Source organism: Strongylocentrotus purpuratus, unplaced genomic scaffold (assembly GCF_000002235.5).
Source record: "Strongylocentrotus purpuratus isolate Spur 01 unplaced genomic scaffold, Spur_5.0 spur5_scaffold_20, whole genome shotgun sequence".
Classification (NCBI taxonomy): domain Eukaryota; kingdom Metazoa; phylum Echinodermata; class Echinoidea; order Camarodonta; family Strongylocentrotidae; genus Strongylocentrotus; species Strongylocentrotus purpuratus.
In genome coordinates, this window is record NW_022145606.1 from 51,006,714 (window position 1) to 51,031,696 (window position 24,983).

General features: G+C 36.9%; 2 protein-coding genes across 2 annotated transcripts in view; both read right to left on the minus strand.

Annotated features, from left to right (window-relative positions):
• The window catches only part of LOC574589 (MAM and LDL-receptor class A domain-containing protein 1), a 69,354-nt gene extending 68,364 nt beyond the window's left edge, over nt 1–990 (minus strand). The window contains exon 1 of the mRNA XM_030994049.1: nt 885–990. Within this exon, the coding sequence (XP_030849909.1) occupies nt 885–990 (106 nt within the window). The remainder of the gene's footprint in view (nt 1–884) is intronic.
• A 1,312-nt stretch (nt 991–2,302) lies between these two features.
• The window catches only part of LOC105442246 (MAM and LDL-receptor class A domain-containing protein 2-like), a 91,869-nt gene continuing 69,188 nt past the window's right edge, over nt 2,303–24,983 (minus strand). The window contains exons 63-82 of the mRNA XM_030994050.1: nt 24,453–24,590; nt 23,675–23,875; nt 23,095–23,244; nt 21,921–22,061; nt 21,040–21,162; nt 20,075–20,208; nt 19,645–19,762; nt 18,680–19,092; nt 17,607–17,697; nt 16,566–16,703; nt 12,458–12,655; nt 10,637–10,789; nt 9,211–9,351; nt 8,141–8,272; nt 6,129–6,262; nt 5,620–5,752; nt 4,850–4,999; nt 3,879–4,123; nt 3,044–3,134; nt 2,303–2,463 (exon numbers count right to left, since the gene is read on the minus strand). Of these exons, the coding sequence (XP_030849910.1) occupies nt 2,303–2,463; nt 3,044–3,134; nt 3,879–4,123; nt 4,850–4,999; nt 5,620–5,752; nt 6,129–6,262; nt 8,141–8,272; nt 9,211–9,351; nt 10,637–10,789; nt 12,458–12,655; nt 16,566–16,703; nt 17,607–17,697; nt 18,680–19,092; nt 19,645–19,762; nt 20,075–20,208; nt 21,040–21,162; nt 21,921–22,061; nt 23,095–23,244; nt 23,675–23,875; nt 24,453–24,590 (3,185 nt within the window). The remainder of the gene's footprint in view (nt 2,464–3,043; nt 3,135–3,878; nt 4,124–4,849; nt 5,000–5,619; nt 5,753–6,128; nt 6,263–8,140; nt 8,273–9,210; nt 9,352–10,636; nt 10,790–12,457; nt 12,656–16,565; nt 16,704–17,606; nt 17,698–18,679; nt 19,093–19,644; nt 19,763–20,074; nt 20,209–21,039; nt 21,163–21,920; nt 22,062–23,094; nt 23,245–23,674; nt 23,876–24,452; nt 24,591–24,983) is intronic.

Sequence of the window (24,983 nt, forward strand, 5' to 3'; positions counted from 1 at the left end):
TAAATGAAACATTTGTAGCAGTATCTGTAATGCTGGTCTTCATGAAGATTTTCACTCTATTGGAATTGTTATATATTTGGAGGTTTAGATGTACATGCACATATACATAATTAGTCTCTGCCATCTCCTTAATACAAAGTTAACTACATATATCGCAATCTGTATTGCCGCGCAATGGGAGTGTATCCCGGCCCCGGCAGCAATTTTGTGTCATTCTTATGTTCGAAAGAGGGAGAAAGGGACACCCACCAAAATAGGACCTTTGACCCAATAATAGACTAACACTAGTGGCAGCATCACTAAACACTAAAGATGTGTAATTTTAATCCAGATACACTTCCGTACAAAATTTAAAAAAAAAATCTGTCAAGAAATGAGGCAGCTAGTATAACAGCACACCAAAGGAACAAATGACCCTTGATCCTATAAAGAATGGAATAATGAGGGCAGCATCACCAAAAAGGAGATATGTGTAGATTTAACCAAGATATATCTGTATACAGATATGAAAGAAATCCGTCATGAAATATGACCTTTTGACCAAATAAAACAGAGGACACTGGTGGCAGCATCACCAAAAACTATAGGTGCATAGATTTTACCAACATACACTTCCATAATCAATTTGAAAGAAATCTGTAAAGAAATGATGCAGTTAGACCTCATTCTCTCTAGAGCAGATATCTATCAGAATATGAACTTTGACCCTGTAAAAGACGGAACACTGGAGGTAGCATCAGCTTCTAGATTGTACCAATTAAGATACACCTTCGTTCAAAATATGAAAGAAATCCCTTGTAAAATGTGGCCTATAGAGCACACAGAATATCTCCCAGAATCTATTTCAATATTTTCAGTACTAAACGAATCCAACTGCCATGCACTTCGAATGCTGTCTGAATCTTTAGACTGCCGCTCATATGCTGCTCGAATGCAGTTGAAAAGTCCAGACAACAGAGCAAGATTGTCCTGAATGCAGCCCGAATGCATCTTGAATGCCGCCGGAATCTATTTCGATATGCTCGGTACTTGAAGAATTCAACAAGAATGCACTTCGAATGCCGTCAGAATCTTTAGATTGCCGTTCGAATGCGGCTCGAATGCAGTTCGAATGTCCTGATCATGATGCAAGAATGCACTTTGAATGCTGTCGGAATCTTTAGATTGCCGCTCAAATGCGGCTCGAATGCAGTTCGAATGTCCCGACCAGGATGCAAGAATGCACTTCGAATGCCGTCAGAGTCTTTAGATTGCCGCTCAAGAGAGGCTTGAATGCAGTTCAAATGTCCTGATCATAATGCAAGAATGCACTTCGAATGCCGTCAGAATCTTTAGATCGCCGCTCAAATGCGGCTTGAATGCAGTTCGAATGTCCCGACCAGGATGCAAGAATGCACTTCGAATGCCGTCAGAGTCTTTTGATTGCCGCTCGAATGCGACTCGAATGCGGCTCGAATGCGGCTCAAATGCGGCACAAATGCAGTTCGAATGTCCTGATTATGATACAAGAATGCACTTCGAATGCCTTTGGAATCTTTAGATTGCCGCTTGAAATTCAAGCGGCTCGAATGCAGTTCGAATGTCCTGATCATGATGCAAGAATGCACTTCGAATGTCCCGACCAGGATGCAAGAATGCACTTCGAATTCCGTCGGAGTTCGAATGTCCTGACAAGGATGCAAAAATGCATCTCGAATGCTGCCAGAAACTATTTCGATCTTCTCTGTACTTAAAGAATTCAACTGGAATGCACTTTAGATTCCTGCTCAAACGTGGCTCAAATACAGGAACGTCCCGACAAGAAAAATAGAATGACCCGAATACACCTCGAATGCATTTCAAATGTCCCGAATGCAGTTTGAATGCCGCTCGAATGTGGCTCAAATCCAGTTTGAATGTGCCGAATGAGGCTGGAATAGAGTTCGAATGTCCCGAATGCGGCTCGAATGCAGTTTGAATGTCCCGACAAGGAACAGATAATAATAATAATAATTACAGTGCTTATATAGCGGCTAACACTTACTTTGTCAGAAGTCTCTAAGCGCTCTACAATAATGCAGCATAATTAAACTGGCTTTAGCAGTGCAGCTGTTACGCGCGCTGCATTTCAAGGAATAAATTCCAACCAGGTACCCATTTACTTCACCTGGCAGATGGCAGTGATTCTACTTCGAGAGATATATTACATCAGTCTATGGAGACTCAACTAAATACACGTTATGAAACGATGGATTGTTTAAGACGACAGATTACCTAATTAACAATAATCAGAAGATGGTAATTAAAAGAATGATATATAACTTCAGATGCACTTGCCTAAAACAGTTCCATAAGTGTGATCAGCCTCAGGTCCATAGGTTAAGGCCAAAGCTGAGAAGTCATTCGGTTCAACATTCCAGTCGCCTTGGTCTGTGTAATCCTGATCAAACCCACACCAATCACCATGCTCAAAATCACACATTGCTGGTAAGAGAGATAATTATTTGAGACAGAGAGAGACAGAAAGAATAGAAGAGTGAGAGAACAAGTGTAAGAGATGCATGGAATAAAGATAGGGTAATTTCAAAAATATGAGAGAATTGAGAGAAAGAAATATATAGTTAGGATAAGAGAAATATCCTAAAAACCTGATAAATAATGTGATACAAATTAAATGTTGGTTCCCAAACAGGAGCATTAAAATACAATATATATTTGCATATGATTAACAAAACATGTTGAGACAAAAAATATCATATCATGGTGAATGGAAACGACAAAAGAGAAGAATAAAATGAACTGTGAACAAAGAAAGTATTCCAGGAAAAAAAGAAACTTTATTTCATTTACAGTAATGTACATGTCCAGTCATCCTAATCGACATAATGACAAATTAATAGTTGATACGATCGTAACTCATTTACTGAAATTCTGAATATATCAATCTCCATAACGACAAAGTCCGACATTCTTGTGGCAGAAAAGAATCAAGTAGGAATCGGTATGAACCATTCTGGTGGCAGTGGTGGGATATGCTGTATAGAATGAATGAATACAAACTTACTTTGTGAAGGACACTTCCCACTACTGAAGGAGATATCATCAAGAGCTATCTCTCCTCTGCTTCCACTTCCTTTATAGCCACGGAAATCAGCCTAGACAATATAAATAATGATGAATAATAGGGAATATGAGGGGAAATTAGGCCTATCATACTGGATTACAATAATAATAGAAATGGTGGCTTGTTATCTAGCGCACATGTCCGTCATGTCATGACCCTCCTGGGCTACCCCGATTATTACCCTGGCTTTAGCAAGGCGGCCATTGTGGCGCTCTATCATTTAAACAAATTAATTCCATTGGAGGGACTCAAACCGCGGATCTCGTGATCAACAGCCCGTTGACACATCCACTCCAAAATGACACCTCTACATGGTGCATGTAGAGGTGTTGTGGTCCAGTGGACACGTCATTAGACTACAGATAACATGTTTCGCGGCTTGACTCCTGCCGCGGCACTAATGTACTTAGGCAATGCTTAAATCTACACTTGCCACTCTTCACCCAGGTGTCGTAGTACATACTACCTGGTAGCAATATATTCCTTGTATGCTTTTAGTGCCTCACGTATCATTTTGAGATTGCATTATTGTATTCTTTTTTCTTAATTAACTCTACATCTGCTTTTGCTGACTAAAAGAGCAAACAGTGAACTGCTACAGTCAACTTTTCTCACACATATGTGTAATATCTGTGTAAAATATTTATACCTTATAATATTTGTGTTATAATAACAATTCCAAAGAAAAAAAATGGGTCTCTACATATTTTTGAGAGTACAGATCCACTTGTTCCTTTTAGGAATGCTAGGGGAAGTGGTGCATGTAAAAACTCACCGTAAAGGTACCGGTAAGGTCCACCTGGCCCTGCTTCCAGTCTGATCCCTGATGTCCAAGCCTGACCCATTCTATGATGTCCGAGGATACGTCCTTCCAGACCTCTAGCTTGTTAATATCAGCTCCATTCATGTTGTACCACCATGATAGGCAGATGCCCTGTGACCCAGAGGTCATCGTAGAGGAGAGGAGCCGGGCGTAGTCCCCACTGTTACCCACAGAGGTGTCCAAGTAGATGTAATAACCTATGGGTAATGATGCATATACCTTTCATTGCCTTAAAGCCCCACTGCACTACCTATAGCTACTTGCGCCTTCTATATAGCAAACAATGCCTAATCAGTGCCTGTTGGTCCCCCATGATCCTCTTTTTCTTATGTTAATTGAGAGCTGATTTGATGAGATAACAACCTGTCAGTGACCTTGTATGGAGGTCTAATCCCTCCTGGCCGAGCTGGTGCAGACAGGCTTTATCTGGTCTTCGGGAAATGAATTACAGTCAAATATGCCTTAGTGGCCAAATCTCTACAGTGTTCACCCACATTCAAAGAAAATGTGTGATGAAGAACCTGTCTAAAAAGGCTCCTCTCTTCAGAGGTCACTACAGAGGCTGTGCATTTTGTTTCCCTTTTGTAGCCTTAATAAACAGGTTTCACTGTACTCTTGCTTCAAATCTTCATTTCCGTAACCTGCAAATCAGTGCAAAGGATAGGGACAATTCAAAATAAGATTGAACCAGTGAATTGTAAATTAATGCAACTCATATTGATTTTTCAGCGTTGGTCATATCTGAAACAGCTTCTTAGATCACATGCTGTATTATCATCACCCTACATCTTTTACAAAATTGTGGAAAGTAAAATTGTTGTAACTTGAAATCTTACTCTCAAAAAATAATGATTGAACTTGGAAACATACTTTCAGAAAATAGTGTTGGAAATAAAGGATCCTCATAATCATCAATACTTTACCTGATGTACTACCAAGGGTGTGGTCTACGGTTGGTCCTGTATATGAGGATCGACTGTCCTTTCCTCGAGCCCATGATAGTGACAACGACGGCGTGAGGGCTGTGAAGTCACACCAGTCCGACTCAAAGGTACAGATGGATAACACAGGAGCTTCACAGGATAGAAAAAACAAAAGCACTCGTTATTTATAATAATGATCACATTTGTATAGCGCTAACGTTTTTAAGCGCTTTACATTATTATTACCACCGTCATTAGATTAAATTGCTAAACCCTCACATAATAGTGCACACACTCCACTCCCTGGGGAGTATTTCGCCCAGGCGCGATTTTACAAATGCACACGTGCCAATCCAACTACATTGACAATGACTTGATCCACAAACTATGTGATCCACAGTCCAGCGACATATCCACTAGATTATTAACCCATTATCTACAGAAACCTTAATTAAGCCTAGGGGGATGGACAGAATTTGGTAGTCTATGGTTTAAAAAGAGAGAGTTCATGGCCCTCTTGCATAAAAGTCATGACTGAACGTGACAGAAATATTAAACGCAAGGCTAAAGGTGTAATCCTAACTGAGCTTAGAGCTTAGAACTAGTCCCCCCGCTAATACTCAAACTATCAAATCAAGTATGTATTGTTCTTTATTGCATGTTTTTGTTTCTATTGTAACATTTCAATTTTTTCCTGCATTGTTGTATACATTTTGCGGCTTTTGTGAATTTTGTGGAAATAAATGAATCGAATTGAAATGGGTCATTACCAGCTGTGGGTTTGGAGGTAGTGACCGGGGGTGCTGTTCCTATAGCTGAGCATCCATTCATCTCGATATCCAAGTCATCAACTGCTATGTCCCCAGCATCTCCTACAATCTTACCCACGGCAGAAATCTTGATCTACAGATTCAAGTTCAAGTTCATTCATGTTAATATTTCTTTCATGCCTTTCACTAAAATACATATTAATAATAATAATAATCCGGCTATATATAGCACTTAAAACAAAATACCGTCTGTAAGCGCTTTATACACATGAACTTGGTCATCGGATTTATTCATGCACAATGCTTCTGAGCAGGTGGCCTTTATGTGTAGGTTCCTTTAATACAAATTTCAATTACAAACTCCGCTCAAAGGAAACAAAAAATGTGGTCTTTATAGACAAGGTGGTCTTTCTACACAGGTGGTCGCTAAAGCATGTCCGACTGTATATATATATTTCTAGAACTAGGCCTGGTGGAAACGCTGCCAATAGAAATCTTTAGTTTTGTACCCTAAATTCGCTGTCGCTGTTAAGATCTATTTTAACATTTGTCCATTTATTTCCTTGTTCTCCACTCTGCGACCAGAGATGCATCCTGGGTTGACCCGAAGTAAAGTCCATCCACACATCAAGGTCACCAACATCTGGAGAGAAAGAAAGAGAGAGAGATAGAGAGAGAGAGAGAGAGAAAAGATAAAGAGAGAAGATAAAGAGAGACAGAATGGAATAGAAAGAGAGAGAGAGTAAAAAAGATAAATAGAGAAAGAATGGGAGAGAGAGAAAGAGAGAAAGGGACAATGAGAGAGAAAGAGAGAGAAAAAAGGGAGTGATGGCAAGAAAGAGAGTAAAAGAAGAAAAAAAGGTTTGAGATAGAGAATGAAAGACAGAGGTGAATGAGGGACTCATATTCTATTTACTTTGTAGCATTTTGAAAGATTCAGGAAGGTAATCGTTGACATTATTTTGTTAACAAAGTTATATGAATGTGATATCTTTATTGTTTAAACTACAGTATGCTTTTTGTAATGATTATACAATCGTTGTGCCAGCATTTGACTAAATTCCATCTCTTAGAAAAAAACATCAAGGTAAGATTCATATGGAAACGTTGTATCATCCGCTCAATCTGACTTGCGTGCATAGAACAAATAAGCATTTTTCCATGAAAAAGTGAATTTTTATCAAATGTGCGTTTCTTTCCAGCATTGGGGCGCCCGGAAGTCACTCGGGTAACATTCCATAAAGTATAATATAAAAAGACCATTTGCAAATTTTCTGTACTTTTGTCGGAAAAAATGTATTTATCCAGCACAATGTCGTCTTTTTTTGCGTTGGAGAAGAGCAAATAGCGAGTTTCAATCACACTTTGGCCGCTCTCGCAAGCTCTCACTCGTTTCACCGTGGTCAAGCGACTTTGGGGCAATCGGTTAATGAAAATACTAATCGTAAGCTTTCTTTTGGTATTAAACTTGTTTTGATTGATTGTATAATTTTGTCGGAAAAAAGGAAACAAAAAGGCTTGAACAATAACTTATCAGCGTCTGAATTGACCTTTTGACCTTGAATTCCCTGATGCAAGCGCACATAAACAGGTTCTAATGACGTCATTTTCGCTAAATCGGTGTCTTTTATCGTAAAATGCTACACTTTCACAATGTTTATACATCTTTTTTTAATTATTAGTAAGAAATAATATATTTTGTCGGAGATCACTGAAGTTTAGGGTTTTATTTAATGATTAATTTTAAAATAAGAGCCATTTTACTGTTTTAATATACTGGATCGTACCATTAAAGTCGCAGGGTAGAAATATGCATTTTCCAACCGCGCCAAATTTAATTTACGTTCCGACATTCTGTTAAATGGGTTCGTGTTGTTAAGAATCCACTGTTTTCTGCTCCACCAAACGTCCACATTCGGAGTCTTTTATCAACTAAATTATTCAAATGTATGGATGCTTCTTTCCGAGGTGTTTGTGTTGTTAAAGCATTTCATTCACCTGCTATATCATTCTTTGTAATCCAATTGCCAGAACGCAAATTTATTACATTTCGGTTTTATAGTTTTATGCGGAGTTGTTTATCAACTATTATGTATTCAAATGTACGAATGCTTCCTTCCCAGGTGTTTGGGGGTGTTTATGCATTTCATTCACCTGTTATTATTCTTTGTACTCCAATTGTTAGAATACAAAATGCATTTTGGTTTTCTAGTTTCATTCAATAAGTCAATAAAAGAGTATGTTCTGCACAATAAAAACAATGTGTGTCCCTATAGTACAATGTGTGTAATGTGTACCCTCCTTTCGTAATAGTTAATTTACCCATTCACATAATAGAACTGCCTGCCCGATGAACAGTGGCCCGTGACCACTAAGCACTCAACACCGTGTGGGAGTCAATTTTTTGTTAACTTCTTTTATGAGACAAATCAAAGCAAACGTTTCCATATGTATTGATCAGAATGAGTATACATAAGTGATGTTGGATTGAGTGAAATTTACAAAGAACTGTTGTACTTACCAGCTCCATACATATAATGCCAGAAGCTCAGACAAGCGGACCCGACTGCATCAAAGTGTTCACTGTTTAACATTGCTGATTGGCCAATCGTCGATGATGTCACATAGGAATTCTCAAAATAGATGTAATAGCCTACAATGCAAGACAGATTAATTAAAAAATGCCTTGATAAGATTTAGATAAAATGGACAGATTTCAAGTGGGGTTAAAACTCCTCGCGAACTAACATGAAGTAGTTTAAAATAACAATTATCATTATTATCAACGTTATAGCAAGATCATTAAAAATCTATGTCATTCGTAATTCATTACGTTCATTGCCTCGTCTTCAAAGTACAAAAATAATCTAGCGATACAATTAGGCATTTTGTTTAATGATTTGCTGATATTCCTGTTGCTACACCACACATTGTAACCATGAACTACAGAATCAACTATTACAGGCCTACCTATGATTCTTATAAGAATTTGAACATATTGCAAAATACAAAAGAGAATAATTAGACATTCAATATTACACCACAAAAGAACCCCCCCCCCCCACACACACACATATCATCTGGTTTGCTATGCCTGTGGAAGTAAGCTAAAACTTGTGTCAATAGTGTACATAGATAATTTACAAGTCTCATCACTGTCCATACTTCTGAATCATATTAGGACCAGAACTGCAAATTTAACAAAATTACAAAGTTTATGCATGTATAGAGTATAATACATGTACAGAGCTGTTCCAACTAAATTTTACTACCTTAAAGTTTCTGACTGAACTGTACCATAATAAAAACTTGCTCTCTATAGCAACCGCTCAAGGAAAAAACAAAAAGTGGTCTTTGTAGACAGGTTCCTTTAGTACATGTTTAAAAAAAAAACATTTTCAAGAGCAACAAAAAAAGTGGTCTTTGTAGACAGGTGATCACTAAAGCAGGTTTGACTGTACATCCATGGAAAATCACACACACACGCACACACGCACGCATCTACCCTCCCACCCACACGCACCCACCTACCCACCCACCCACATGCCCCCATCAACCCACCCACCCACATGCCCCCATCGATCAACACACCTTCCCCTGTTCCATAGGTATGATCCACCTGCGGTCCAGTATTAGAGCTGTCTGTTCCTCCAGATGTTCTTAGCCAATCCCATTCGTCCTCGACTACTTCTTGGGACCAGCCGCAAAGATCGTTTTGGAAATCACAGAAACCTGATGACAAAGTAACGTGAGAAGAAAAAGGCTTCAGAAGCAACAGGACATAGTAATCTTTTCATAACCTTATAAGATGTATATACATATTTTATGGAACCATTCTATCTATTCAACTCTAAATTAAAGAAATATCAAATGGCACATGAGGAAGTAAGTTTCATGTGCACATTGTAGATCAATTTTTTTTAATGTAAACAAAGATCTACCAGTTCAAACTTATAATAATGATTCATACTTGTGTAGGTAAAACTGTCACCATTTCTCCTATGCTGCTTTTCAAATATAGACAAGTCAACGCAAAGCGTAGCATCCCCTCGCTGGGTACAAATGGCTTATATATGTCAGAACAAGTTAGCTCTATTAGAATATACTGTTAAATGAAAATCTGTCAACCATTACTACAGTTATCAAACAAAAACCAGATTTTTCGCATATTTAATGAGCTATGACCTTTGACCTACGTACTCCACAATTGAACTTAGCCTGTATTTTGAAAGCATATACCTTCATATCGAATTTTATGAAAATCTGTCACACATCGATCGGAAACCAGATGTGTATTTTTTCGCATATTTAATGAGCTATGACCTTTGACCTACGTACTCCACAATCGACCTTAGCCTGTATTTTGATATCATGTACCTTCATATCAAATTTCATAAAAATCCGCCAATCATTACTGAAGTTATCGATCGGAAACCAAATTTGTTACGGACGCACGGACGGACGGAAGGATGCACGCACGCACGCACGGCAGCGTTTCTATATCCCCTCCTACTTTGTCGGCGAGGGGATAAAAATCAGGGGTGATAGTGAGCACTAAAAAAAAATAGGTTTTTTATTTTCCCCTCAACCACGCCCCCCTTGAGTAAAAAAAAAAAAGGCGATTCGCGGGGAAAAAACGGCATCTAACAACATTCCCCCCTTTCGAGTAAGAAAATTGGGAGAAAAAAATAGGGCAAAATAGGGAAGAATAGAGAAAATAAGGGGGGAATCAGGAAAATCAGGATAAAAAAGGGAAGAAAAAAAAAATCTGGTAGAAAAAAAAAAAAAAATTTTTTTTTTTTTTTTTTTTTTTTTTAAATCGGGAAGAAAAAAAAAATCGGGAAAAAATCGGGAAAAATCAAAAAAATCGGGAAACCGATTTAAATCGGGTTTTTATCAGGCCTGAAAAATATAAAGTGGCACAGCAGGTATTAAGTTAATGTGCATATTTATACTTTACTAGCATTACACAAGCTTTAGAAGGAGATTTCAAAGGGGTCAAAGGTCATGACCTCACCTGGAGGAGGGCATGACCCCCTGATGACCTCAAGGTCATCAATGGCAATGTCTCCCTGGACGCCGTCTCCTCTCTTAGCTTCGATAACGGCCTTATAGCGATGAGAAGATGAGATACTCACTTGACCAAACCTCCAAGAATCACTGGACGGACCTAAGATTAAAATACATGTTGCAAAGTAAGATCAAGTAAGATCAAGGGTGACGAATCTTAAAAGCTCTTTGCGATTGCCTATAATGACATTTGTAAAGTTGACTTTGATTTTCATTTTACTTATTCTCAGTAACTTAAAAATATTTAATTTGAAGCAGTTCCATTTCACCACTATAAAACTAACAAGATGGTATAGAATTAAGAAATCACCGGAAATCAATTTTGATCGCCCTGTTCGACACCTTTTTTAAATATATGCAAACATGACATTTAGGTATTAAGTTATCCGAACATGATTTCCGTAGCATATAGATTGGGGTATTATAATTGACCCCTTAGGATCTCTGTCCAGTAGTGCCGTGTTTGTGCCTTCAAACTGGATCAACCAAATGAATTGATTCATAATTCCCGTAACATGAGAGTAATTTTAATAGTTTCATACTATTAATTAAATGTATTGTTAATTACTGTAACTGTATAATTGTTTTAAATGGGGGCACGCTACAAGAGTCCTATCTCGCACCCCGGGGCAACGTGTCTGACACGGCCGGTTGTAGCAACTACTCCGAAGATCAAGATTACAGTAATCTTGATCTAAGGAGACACGAACGAACGAAGGATGGCCTCACACAATGAAGGACAACATAACTTAAATGATTTGCAAACCTGACCAACCCCCCAGGAATCAATTGACAAACGTTAGATTCCAACGGTACAAAAATTCAAAATACCAGATGAAGAAGGAAAAATTAAAATGTCCATTCAATCAATTGACCTGCTCTCAAATTTATTGAGTAGTCATAACAGGGATCCCTTCGTCTGAAGTGACGATTGATGAATGAAGAGTTATTTAACCACCAAAATTTTGAGAGTGTTATCCCAAAAGAAAAGGACTTCAAAATAAAGAAGAGAGGATAACCAAAGAGTGGACTCATGTAATGGAATAATAAATAGCATTATGAAGGAACTAATCATTCTGCTATATTATTTGACTCTTCAATCATATTTTGAAGGCCCCTTACAAGGATAAAGATTGTTCTTAGATAGTAGTTTGGATCAACTGGGGGTATTTCACAAAGATCCTAGTCGAACTTAACTCTAAGTTGGACTTAAACTTTATGAAGAGCCAGTTGTAGCCCTAAAATAAAATGTATTCAAAAGCAAAAATTCAAGTACTTTAGACTTATCATAAATTTCACAACAAGAATATGAAATCTCCTTGATAATAGAAATCATGAATGATTGGAATCAACATTTTATGCCATTTAAATAAACTTTCACAAAATATATTTTTCTAAGATGCTAACGGCTTTCCATAATTTTTAAGTCCAACTGAAAGATAAGTTCGACTTAAGATCTTTGTAAAACACCCCCTTGGTCTACCCAGTTCTAAAAGGCAAAAGGCATAACATGATAATCATCAGGATAGTTACACTTTATAAACACCGAGCATGATTGATATCAACTTACCAATAAGATTAACTTATTGAAAATAATATCGCTAGTGATATTTGTTTGTCTTGCAATCTATGATCAACAAGGGATCTAAAAGATCACGATGTTTCGTGCTCGCTGCAACACTTCGTCAGGTGATAAAATATATTGTATGCAAGCATGTTTTAAACGCTATGGGCGGATCCAATGGTCAATTAAGTAAGATTAACTTACCAGTCCTAGTGAACAAGGGGTCACTATTACTCATTGTTACTTGGTCCTCTGTGTAAATGGTCAGTGTGCTCAAGGTACTACCATACATATGGTACCAGAATCTTAGACATTCCATATCTGTATCTGAGTAGATGGGACTATAGAGAAGCGCCTTGGACCCAGCAGAAGCATCGGATGCGCTAACGTATGCATAATAACCTGGGATAGAGGAAGAGAAGGGTTGTGGAAGGTTTATCCAAAGCGTAAAGAGGGAATGACAGGACAGATGTTTCTTATTTATATTTCTCTAAGTGTGATTTGTATTTTTTGGCATTGTAATATGACTTGGGATATCCAATTAACAACAGCATTTAATTTTGAACAAAAAAACTAATTTAGCTAAGAAATATCTCTTGGAACCACCAAGAACAGTTAGAAGTAGGCAAAATAAAGGGTGAATAATTCAATTCAATTTATTTCGCAATATAAAAATCAAAATATACCAGGTAACAGTAAATTTTAACTATGTTTACAAAGGTTATATGCGGGGCTTTCCATGAAGGTTGTGAAAACCTGTGAAGTTGGATCGCCCATTAAAGAATGAAAAACAATACAAAAAGAAATATAACATATTATAAGCACACAACAATAAATTAATTAAAATAAGCAAAGTACAAACACTTCAACTACCTATAAGACAAGAGAAAGTAAAATAGGGAGAAGAAAAACAATATATAAAGGGGGAAAAGAAAGGAAAGGAAAACAAGATAACAATGAAAGAGGGTTCAGATATAAAATTAGAAAAAAGGGAAAAAAATCAACAACTGTGCTGATCAATAATTATTTAGTAGTAAGATTTTATATTGTTTTCTAAAGGAAGATATGAATTGTGATTTCGTTATTACTTGGGGAATCATATTCCACTGTTTAGGACCTAGATAACTCATTGATTTAGCTTCATAACTAGAGTTAACAGACCATAAATGAAATTTGTTGGAAAGCCGTGTATTATAATTATGAATTTGACTATTATATTGAAAGAGGTCTGAAAAGGGGGCAGGTAACAACTTGTTTTTATATTTGTACATGAACGTTGCGATTTCTTGCTTATTTATATCATATATATTTAATAATGATAGCTTCTTAAACAAAGGTGCGGAAGGTGCTAGATAATGAGAATTGGTAGCTATTCTTAAACATTTCTTTTGAACTTTAAATAGTGAGTCTAATTCAGTTTGTGTTGCATTAGTGGCCCATACAATATTACAATATTTCAAATAAGGGAAAATAATGGAATGATATAAAGTTATCAAATTTTCGGGTAACTATATTTTAGCTTATTTATCAAGCCAGCATTTCTGCTGATCTTATGTAAAACATTTGTGATATGGTCCTTAAATCCCAAGCAATTATCTAATACGACACCCAAGAAGTTAACAGAATTACTTAATTGAATAAGTTTATTATTAATATAAATGGGAATATTATTGTTATTAATTAAAGGACCGTTATTGCTAGCTATATCGGAAATTTTGGAAATTTTAGATCCTATATTATATTTAGTTTTTCGAAAATAAACACATTTAGTTTTGTCAACATTCAGGGACAATTTATTTGCTTTTAACCAGTCAGATATATTCTTAAGCTCATTATTTAGAAAGCGCACAGTATAATTCAAATCTTTAGATGAAAAAAATATACTAGTGTCATCAGCAAATTGATAGAAGGTTAATAAGTTAGAAGATTTACAAAGATCATTTATGTATAAAAGAAATAGCAGGGGGCCCAGTATTGATCCCTGAGGTACCCCAATAAAGACATTTAACGAAGAAGACAAAACACCGAGGACAAAAGTATGTTGAACTCTGTTTGAAAGATAGTCCCTAAACCAGTCTAATGCAATCCCTCGTATTCCACATTGTTGTAGTTTAAATAAAAGTATCGAGTGATCCATAGAATCAAATGCTTTAGATAAGTCTAAGAAAATCCCTATTATATGTTCGTTAGCTTGAAATGAATCTAATATTTTTTGTTGGACTTTTAAAAGAACATGTTCACAGGAATAGCTGGGTCTAAATCCATATTCAGTGTCACTTAAAATATCGTTGATATTTAAAAATTTATATAACCGATTATAGATCAGTCGTTCAATTAATTTAGAAAAACATGGTAAGAGGGATATGGGTCTATAGTTTACAAATTTGCCGGGGTCGTCTTTCTTAAAAACAGGGATTACTTTAGATTCTTTGAGTTTTAAGGGTACTTTACCAGATACAATGGAAAGATTAAATACATGAACTAACGGCAATACAATGGCATGGATAACCCGCTTAACAACTTTACAGCTTACATTATCGATTCCACAACTTGCATTACTTCTTAGGTATTTACTGACATTAATTAATTTACTCGTATGTACAGGTGATAAAAAGATGGAATCAACAACACTTGTTCGACAATAAAAATGAGAAGAATGAATAGATTGTGGTACCGCGTCACTAACAGTTTTTCCAATGTTAATAAAATAATTATTGAACTGATTTGTTATTTCAATAGGCTCAGTAAATAATTTTCCGTTACATTGAAATGTTTTTGGAATTTGACTTTTCTTTTTACCCAATAATTCATTAATTGTTTTCCAGGTCTTTTTAATACTATTTCGATTCAATTGTAACAAGTTCTTATAATATTCTTGACGAGCTCTACGAAGGGCATTAATAACTTTATTTCTAATTTTTTTAAATTTTCTCTCATCACTTGTACGTCTTGTTTGACAAAATATTTTAAAACATTTATTTTTTTTCTTAATCAATTTCAATATTTTATTGGTAACCCACGGTTTCCTATTTTTTCTTCTCTTTTTTGTTGATGTAGGAGGAAAATGTTTATCATACAATTTAAGGAATATATTCATAAATAAAGTATAAGCTTTATCAGCATCCATACACCTTAGTACGTCACCCCAATCAATATTACTTAATTCAACAAAAAAAACTATTAATCGTTAAATCATTGATTTTCCTGTAAGTATAGGACTGTTCTGAAACATTTTTATAAACACCTCTCTTATAGCAGAAAATTGGCATGTGATCAGTAATTGAGGAATAAAAAATACCTGGAGTAATATCATTGTCATTTGTTAATATGTTATCAATAATAGAAAGGGATGAGTTGGTTACACGGGTTGGAAGGTTAATTTGAATGTAGAAGCCATGTGACGCAATTTGGTTCATTAGAGTAATAATACTATTTGAAGTAATTTTCAATAAATCAATATTATAGTCTCCAAGGAGATATATTTGTTTATTTTCCTTGGAAAGTTCTTGCAAAAGTTTATCAAAATATGTCATATATTGATATAAACTGGACTTCGGGGGTCTGTAGATTACACCAATACTTTTTAATCGAGGTATATTAATTTCAACAAATACAGTTTCACATGAAGAACACGTGGGATTCAAGTCATCCCGTAATCGATAACACAACTTTTCATCTAAAAATATTCCAACGCCTCCTCCTCTAACACAGGTTTAGCATATAATTTGGCCTAAAAATATGTTATTCCTTGTGCGTCTATGAGTTATCCAAAGTTAACTGTACGTCCACTGAAATATAAATTATTCCATCACTATTAAATGAACTCGTGGAAGAATTTAAACCCTAAGCTATTTTCATTCTAGCTGTAGCATTTTGTTTTTTGGTATCCATTTGTTACCGACATAAGTACAATGAAAAACAAACACATGCACTTAGAGGTAAAGCTACATGTGTATTTTGACTATTATAATGGTTGTAGCAATTTCGTTTTTGCAGTCTAGTCATCAAGGAAACAACTTTTAGTGCAATCGCCACATGCACTCAAAAGCAATGCTATCTTGACTACTATCAGGCCAAAAAAAGGCGTTGTATTGCCCAAAAATCTAGAAATTTATGGTCGTTTTTTTTTTAAAGTTTTTTTTCTACCGTTTTTTGGGACAAAATGTATTTGAAGCATTCACAATTGAGAAATATCAGCCCAAAGAGGGAGTAAAACAAAAAAAGATTTCTGACCTACCGACATATGTACAGCATCTTTTTTTTTAGGCCTATAATGATTGTAGCAATTTCATTTTTGCCCTCTACTCCTTACCAAATGTTGTTCCAGTAGAGTGATCGTATGATGGTCCTGTATCTGCCGTGGGTGTTGGTCCAGCATTCCTCAACCACTGCCAGGAGTTAGATTGGTCTTGAGTCCAGAAACAGAAGTCAAGCTCAAAATCACACTCAACTAGGAAGAAATTGAGAAAAAAGGCATTTCATAGAATAGAAAGAGATACAGCATGAGAGAAAGAGCGAGACAGACATAGAGAGAAAGAGATACAGAGAGGGAGAGAGAGTGAGAGGTAGGAAGAAAGAGGGAGGGGAGAGGAGAGGAAGATAAAGAGAGAGAGTGTGTGTGTTTGTGCATTAGTGAGAGAGAGTGTGGGAGAGAGGGAAAGAGAGAGAGAGAGAAAAGTCAAGCTCAAAATCACACTCAACTAGGAAGAAATTGAGAAAAAAGTTAAAGGCATTTCATAGAATATGAAGAGATACAGCGTGAGAGAAAGAGCAAGACAGATAGGGAGATAAAGAGAGAGAGGGAGAGAGAGAGAGTGTGTTTGTATGTGTGAGAGAGGGAAAGGGAGGGAGAGAGAAGTCAAGTTCAAAATCACACTCATTTTGATATTTTCTCTTCCAAAAATACTGCGGCCTTTACGCCGGCAAATACGGTAATCAACAGGAATTTGGTGTGTTTACATGAATTGAACATAGATACAGAGGAATAGCGTATGGTGAAGCAAATTAACATAAAAGATGAAATTGGGACTCCCAAAACAATTAGATTTGAGTATTAACAAAATAATAAAGGAAAATACAATTGGGAAATACAATATGAAAGAGTGGAAAGGTGAGAGAGTGGGAGTGAGAGATAGGGAGAGAGAGAGAGAAAGGGAGGAGAGAGAGAGAGAGGGGGGGGGGGGAAGAGAGTGTGTGTTTGTAAGAGTGTAAGAGAGGGAATGAGGGAGAGATAAAGAGAGATACGTAGAAATAGAAGGAGAAAGAGATACAGGGAGAGAAAGAAAGAGCGAGACAGATAGAGAAAGAAAGAGATACACAGAGAGAGCAAAAGAGATAGAGAGATAGAGCGTACCTTGTTGTGGGCAGACACCATCATAGAGGTTGAGGTCATCCAGTGCTATATCACCATACTGACCATCTCCCACTACACCTTCATAAATAATCTGCATAAAAAACAAAAGATACAAGCAGTTCAGAAGTTTGATCAAACTTTAAATGGATTATATAAATATATTAACATACTAGGTGTTGTTTCTCAAAGACTGAGATCAACTTTAAGTTGGACTTAACTATGGCAGGCCGTTTATGCCACTGATTACTGTCAACATTAAGATCTTTAGATAATATTCTTCCTTCAATAATGAATTGTCAAAAAATGTAAATTCTGTAGATTTGTGACCATGACTTGTAAGTCCCTTGAGAGACCGATGCCAGTAAATGGTGAGAGCAAATAGTGGCATGAACGGCCTGTCATAGTTAAGTCCAACTTAGAGTCAATCTTATTTTTTGTGAAATACCCCCCCCCCCCCCAGGTCTGTGGTCACATTCCATGAAACAAATAAAAATGTCAGGGCCTATAATTATTAACTGTCAAAATTCATGAATTGCATGTACATGTATATGTATACATTTCAATTCTGTGAAATAGAGTACATGTGCTATGAAACACTATCATTTCTAAACAGTATAAGTCACTGATTAAAGAGGTTAACATTGTCGTATGAGAGAAAATATCACATCAAAACAATGTCAATCAACACTGAGAATGAACAAATAATAAAGAGTAAGTGTAAAGTGTGAGCGAACAAAGGCAAATAAGAGTGGAATCCAGTGAGATATAAAAATATATATTTTCACAAAATTGAGAGAATAGAAAGCGTATCAGGACAACTACCCCCCCACGGATTATACCCCCCCCCCCACCAAGGACAACCACCCTCCGAGGACAGTTACCTCCCGGGAAATAACCCCCCATAGATATCCCCCCCCCCCCCCGGGACAATTACCCCCACCCCTAAAAATGGTAGTTTTCCAGGGGGTAATCGTCCTTCTGGTAATTGGCCGGAGGGTGATTGTCCATGGGGTAATCGTCCAGGAGGTAATCGTCCTAGAACCATTAGAAAGGATAGGCAAGCTAGGACTCACCGCCCAGGTATCCTCGGTAGTGATCTCTTTCTCTCCCTTGATCCACTGGTTCCCTTGTGAGCCATACTGTGTGAAGATGATGCTATCCTCGGTGACCTGTGACCTGTAACGTCTCAGGTACACATTCAGTCTGTTCACTTGCACTCCATACATATGATACCAAAACACTAAACACTTGGTTGACCCAGCGCCGGTCGGGTTCTGAGTTGGAGCTGCAAGCTGGGCTTTGTCTCCAGGGCTCTGATCACTGGCATCTATATAGACGTAATAGCCGTTACTATCCCCCCTAGTGTGGTCAAAGGATGGGCCGGTGCTTCTAGTGTTGGAGTACCAATAGGTTCTTTTCCACTCAAACTGGTCGCTGGTCAGTTGGATGTAAGCACACATGTTGCTTTCGAATGTACAAGCCATCGCTGATAAGGAGAGAAAGAAAATAAATTGATATCTGCTGACAGCTAGAAAATCATTGACACATAAACTCTCTATCAAACCAATGATCTGAATGAACCAGTTTGAAGGTTCAAAGCTGTACACTGCAATCATAGGTAATCTTGAATAATAGACCAATTGTGTTTATATTTTTTTCATATATGATGATATTGAGTAAGTTATTCAAAATGCTGTGACCACCATCATTTTATTTCTTAGCCAGTAATTGTATTATTCCAATGACCACCCCTCCCTTTGTTTACAATGTGATGATACAATTATTCTTGGGAATAACCCTGACAGGCAACATTTCATTTTGTTTTCCAATCCATATAATACATGTAGTTTACTCATTATTTCTCCCTTTTATCAATTATTTGATTGTTGTCTGTTTATTTCTTTTTGTATTGTATGATTTTGTACTTCACATGTTTTCACAGGAGAGTGTGAAGTTAATAAATGAAATTAAATAATTTCTATAATGGTTGTGGTAGTCACTGTTTGACTAAAGGATTGTAACACAAAAGAATCCTTACAGACGACAGGTATAGCTGTTGGTGCTCCACCATCACTGCAGGATCCAGACTGAATATCAATGTCATCCAAAGCTATGTCGCCCTGAGCGCCCTCATTCCCTGAAGCCTTGAAAACAACCTGTCATTAAAAACAAAACAAGGGATTGATGCATACATTAATAACCCATTACTTATTCAAACCATGTGGTACCTGTGTTAAACCTATAGGAATTATGAGATTCAATAGCCAAATGGTTAACCCACTCTCTTTCATTGGAAAATTTGTAAATTGGATTAACATTTTCCAGACCCAATATTCTACCACCATCTCCTCTCTCTCTCTCTCTCATACTCTCTCTCACTCTTTTTACACATCTTTCTCTATTCACACTGTTTCTCTCTCCCTCTCTCTCTGTGTAAACCCTAGCCCTGTGTACTAAGGTCCACCTACCCTGAATTCTCCATTGAAGGCAATGTCGGCGGCGCCCAAGACCCATGCATCGCCTTGTGAACCAGTCATGCTCCATTGAGGCCCAATCTGTGTATCATCCATTCCCATCGTGTACACTTCCAAACTACCAATAGCTTTATAATAGAAAAAAAACATGGTTGCAAATATTTGTGAAAAAGATCGCGAGGAGAATACTCCACAATTTACTTATAAATCTAAGCACTTCCGGGTCTCTAAGCACATCTGGAAGGTATGATACCTCTATAAATTTCTGTTTGAATGCATTGAATCTCAGCATATCCCGGGTTGTTCACAAGGACTTCTGTCATATTTGTGCTGATAAAAAACACCACATTAGGCCTAAAAGGATGTTGTATTGCCCTTTGCGACCAACCCCAATTTTTTTTAAATCTACGGTCGGCTTTTTAAAAAAGCTTTTGTAACTGTTTTTGAGAGAAAAAAAATATTAACGCATTAAAAACTGAGCAAAGTCAGCCCAAAGACGGAGAAGAAAAAAAAAAGAAGATTTCCGACCCATGTTTTGGCACCTAAAGGGCAATACAAAATCTTTTTTGTAGGCCTTAAGGGGGTTTTCTTGAATTTGGACTGTTGCTGAGGAGATTACTGATGTATTAAGCGCTATATCAACCTAGAATATTATTATTATTGTGATATCGAATTCGGAATTGCAAATGGGTTGAATGGTGTCATTAATATGTCTTAAGACACATTTATTCAAAATTGCTTTTGATGATTAACTTACTCTGTTCACATTGATGTGAAATTCATAGGTATTGTAATTTGTAGATTTATTTGCATTTTCTTTATGTTTCGTTTAATATGTAATTGTTTATCATTAAATCTTGTTTGTTATAGGGCTTAGAGACTCGGTGATAAGTGCTTTTTAAGCACTGTTTTTTTATTTATTTATTTATATATTTTGTATTTTATTATGATTCACTTACCATTGCCAAACATATGGTACCAGAAAGTTATGCATGATGCTGATGTTAGAGGGAGGTATTCACTCACAAGATCCGCCCAACTATTATAAGGATTGTCTTCAGCCTCATAGTACACGTACATCCCTGAAAATACAAAACAAATATATTTGTTGAAGGTACAGTCAAACGTGCCTTAGTGACCACCTGTCTACAAAGACCACCTGTCTATAAAGACCACATTTTTTGTGTCCCTTGAAAACGGTTTCTCATTGAAACATGTAAGGAACCTGTCTACAAAGGCCATTTTTGTGTTAATTTCCTTCTGGTGGTCGATATAGACAGGTTTGACTGTATTGAGAGATTGCTGGTTCCGAAGTAATCTGGGTAGGTTATTCCAGTTTGGGAGCAGCAGTTCTGAAGGATCTGTCACCAAGTGTGGGTAGCATCTTGGGAGATGGGTGGTTCAGCGTGATGCCTTGAGAGGACCGAAGGGAGTATGGGCATGGTTGCCTGATAGTTATGAGTTCAGACAGGACAGTATTGGGAGGAGCCAGACTATGGATGTCTTTGAATGTGAGAAGAATCATTTTGTAATTAATCTGGGACCTGATGGGGAGCTAGTTCAATTGAGAAAGTAAAGGTAATAAATATAATAAAATAACATACAAATAAAAGATATCTATATCTCAATACAAACATCTTTAACTTGTATATTTCAGTACATAACTGCAAACATTGTTGTTCACAGACAAATATAATGTTTAAAGAAATAGAAAATCATGTGAAGATTGCTACAAATGTACAGATTCACGAGGAAAAGTAACAGCGCACTTGAACTACTGAGTTAAAAAACTGAGCTATATCTATTTTCACACTTCTAATCAAGACATTATTGGTCTTACCCAGTTGTGTTCCCGTTGTATGGTCAAAGGATGGACCGGTGTAAGGGGAGGGAGTTGCGCCGTTATTACGCAACCAATCCCTGGTGTCTGTTTCTTGCTCATCGCTCCATCCACACTTGTCCTGCTCAAAATCACAGTAACCTGAAGAACAAAAGTAATTTGATGTTACCAGTAAATCGAGTGAACAGAAACTTACAGCCCGTCCACACTAGTTTAACCAGGGGGGGGGATTAGACCTCCCTGCAAGGTCACTTACAGGTGGTTATCCCATCAAATCAGCTCTCAATTAACATAAGAAGAAGATCATGGGGAACCAACAGGCACCGATTGGAGATTGTTTGTTATATAGAGGGCACAAGTAGCTATAAGTAGTGCAGCAGGGCTTTAAAAGTTTCCTTTACATATATCTTCCCCAGTTTTGAAGTTGATTCTTTCCATTATGGGAGTTGCTGTATTGTCTACAATCATGTATGTCCCACTGGCACCTTGATAGTCTGCCAATGGAAAAAGGAGGACAGGGGGTGGGGTTGTGAAGACTCCGCCCCCTTGTCGTATCAATGGAAACATACCCGCTGGATCGCTGATAGGGAAAGAATGTTATGAGAGTGTGTGTCTTTCCAGAAGTTTGACGGAATGACGAGATAGACAGATATACCAACAACTCTTCAATAAGCTAAATTGTGAATGCACAGTAAAGGGGAAATAGGAGCAGGTGTGGGGTGTGGATTAAAACATTGATGTGGAGTGCTAACAAATATATGCCCCAAAAAGACAATATTTATAAAGATTTGAATCTTTATAACTAAAAGCCATTCACCATCCAAAGGAAATATATATATGATGAGCAACACCAACAATAACAGAAACAATCACCAACAACAAATTGTTTATACTTAGGCCCTGCCTTACACCTTATTTTGACCGATACATAGGAGATAGGGGACTGCACACTTGCGATTGATTAGGGATTTGGGACTTGGGATTGATATGAATCAATCACAACTCTTTATAAGACAGGTCATTGGTATGAAGCATGATTTATCTAGCAGTGATTGATCATCAATAGCAATAATGCGGTTGATACTATCCCAAAGTTATCACAGCTCTTGCTTCAACAACAAAAATCAAGATGGTGCTGTTAGAGAATCTGATTAAATTATATTTTCATGGATACCTGGTCTGGAGCAAGATTCATCAAGGATTGCTAGATCGTCGATAGCAATATCACCATTGAAACCATCCCCGAGAGTCGCACTGATATCAATCTGGTAAGGATGGGAGGGGGTGAGAGAGGCACGACCATAATACCATTGCATCTCGTGTCCTGTAACATGTAGAGGAGAATGAGAGAGAGTGAAGGTGTTGAAATTACCAGAGTTGCTTCTAAGATGATATCAAAACATTAAAATTCAGGGTAACTACTGATGCTTGTTAAAACTTATGTTGCTTTCTTTGCTCTCTGCATGGTCAATGGTTTACCACCCATGCATTTTTGCACAAAACAGTATGCACCTAACAAGCTGCCAAGTGCTATTTGATGCCTAGAAACCTTTCAGAAACATGTTAAAAAGGTTATATTTACTAACGATATTATGCTGTTAAAATTCTGAAAGAGAGATTTGTGTATTTTGATTTGTATAGCGCCTTGAGTAAGTTATTAGATAAGTGCGCTTATAAGTATTTATTATTATTATCATTATATTGTTTTAAGAATGTGAACACCATAGCTTTACTTTATAATTCTAAATTCAAACCTGTCTGTTGCCAGATGGATGTAGATTGTTCAGAGACAGTGTCGTAGATGAGGATCTCCAGCTTTCCAACGGTGGTCCCATAGACATGATACCAGAAGGTCAGACATTCACTGGTAGAGGCAGGGTAGACTGGGCTGAAGAGCTTGGCTATCTCCCCGTCAGCTCTAGGAGGCTGGGCCGTGTGCACGTAGGCAAACATTCCTAATCAAAATGAAATGAAACATGAACTAAGCTATCGTTTTCCTTTGATTCTTTCTATTCACCAGCCCAACAAATTCTTAAAGAGTGCAGATATTCATTAAATCTTACCAGTGGAGCTATCCATATCATCATTATCAAATGGTTCTTAACAATTCAAAGGCAGTAAGTCTTTTCTTGAGTTATAAAGGTATACATGCGTAATCACAAAAAAATGTGTAGGGCAATGTTGTCAGTTATGAAGGCCTGTGTATTAATTGAATAGCTTTTTTGATATAGTAATATCAAAAGACAAAACTTGCATTTGATTATGATATACTAAACAAACACATCGACCTACAATTTCCATGGTACAAAGAAGTAGAACAGGGACCCGTTTCACAAAGCCTTTTTTCATTGACAGTATTTAATCTGCTGATAACCAATCAGAAGCAAAGATTTCACTAGCTTATAACAAAAACAGTCATTTGTCACTGACGGCAAGTTTTGTAAAATAGGGCCCTAGTGATAAGTCACTGCATATTACACATTTCACAACCATTAAGATGGATAAATATTTGAACATAATGATTGAACACACCTAGATCTGTTCCCATTGTGTGGTCTGTAGGAGGTCCCGTTCCCTCTGAGGGGTCTCCGTTGTTACCGATCGACCAATCAAAGTCATCGGAAGAGTCTTGAGTCCAGGAACAAAAACCAGCCTCAAAATCACACGTTCCTGTAAGAATTTGAATTTCAAAAATTGTGATAATCATCAATTGATAAGTAATAATAATAATTAGATCAATTTATATACATGTAGAAGAACTATATATATGGGTAATTCCATAAATTAGGGACCCACTTTGTGACAATTTCAGTGTCCCACTTACAGGAACCCACACATATTTGTGGCTCTAAGTAAAGAATTAAATAGTACATATGCTCTACTACGCTATGATGAAAATAAAACTCCCAACAGTGCTCTTCTACAGAAACACAATCAAGAATTATTCCAAACAATGACAGAAATGAACATCCAAGCCATATTATCAACATTTTCAGGACAGCACGAAAAGTATGACAGGAAATTCAAGTTCTTGCTGAAAACGCACCTTTTTAATTCATAAAT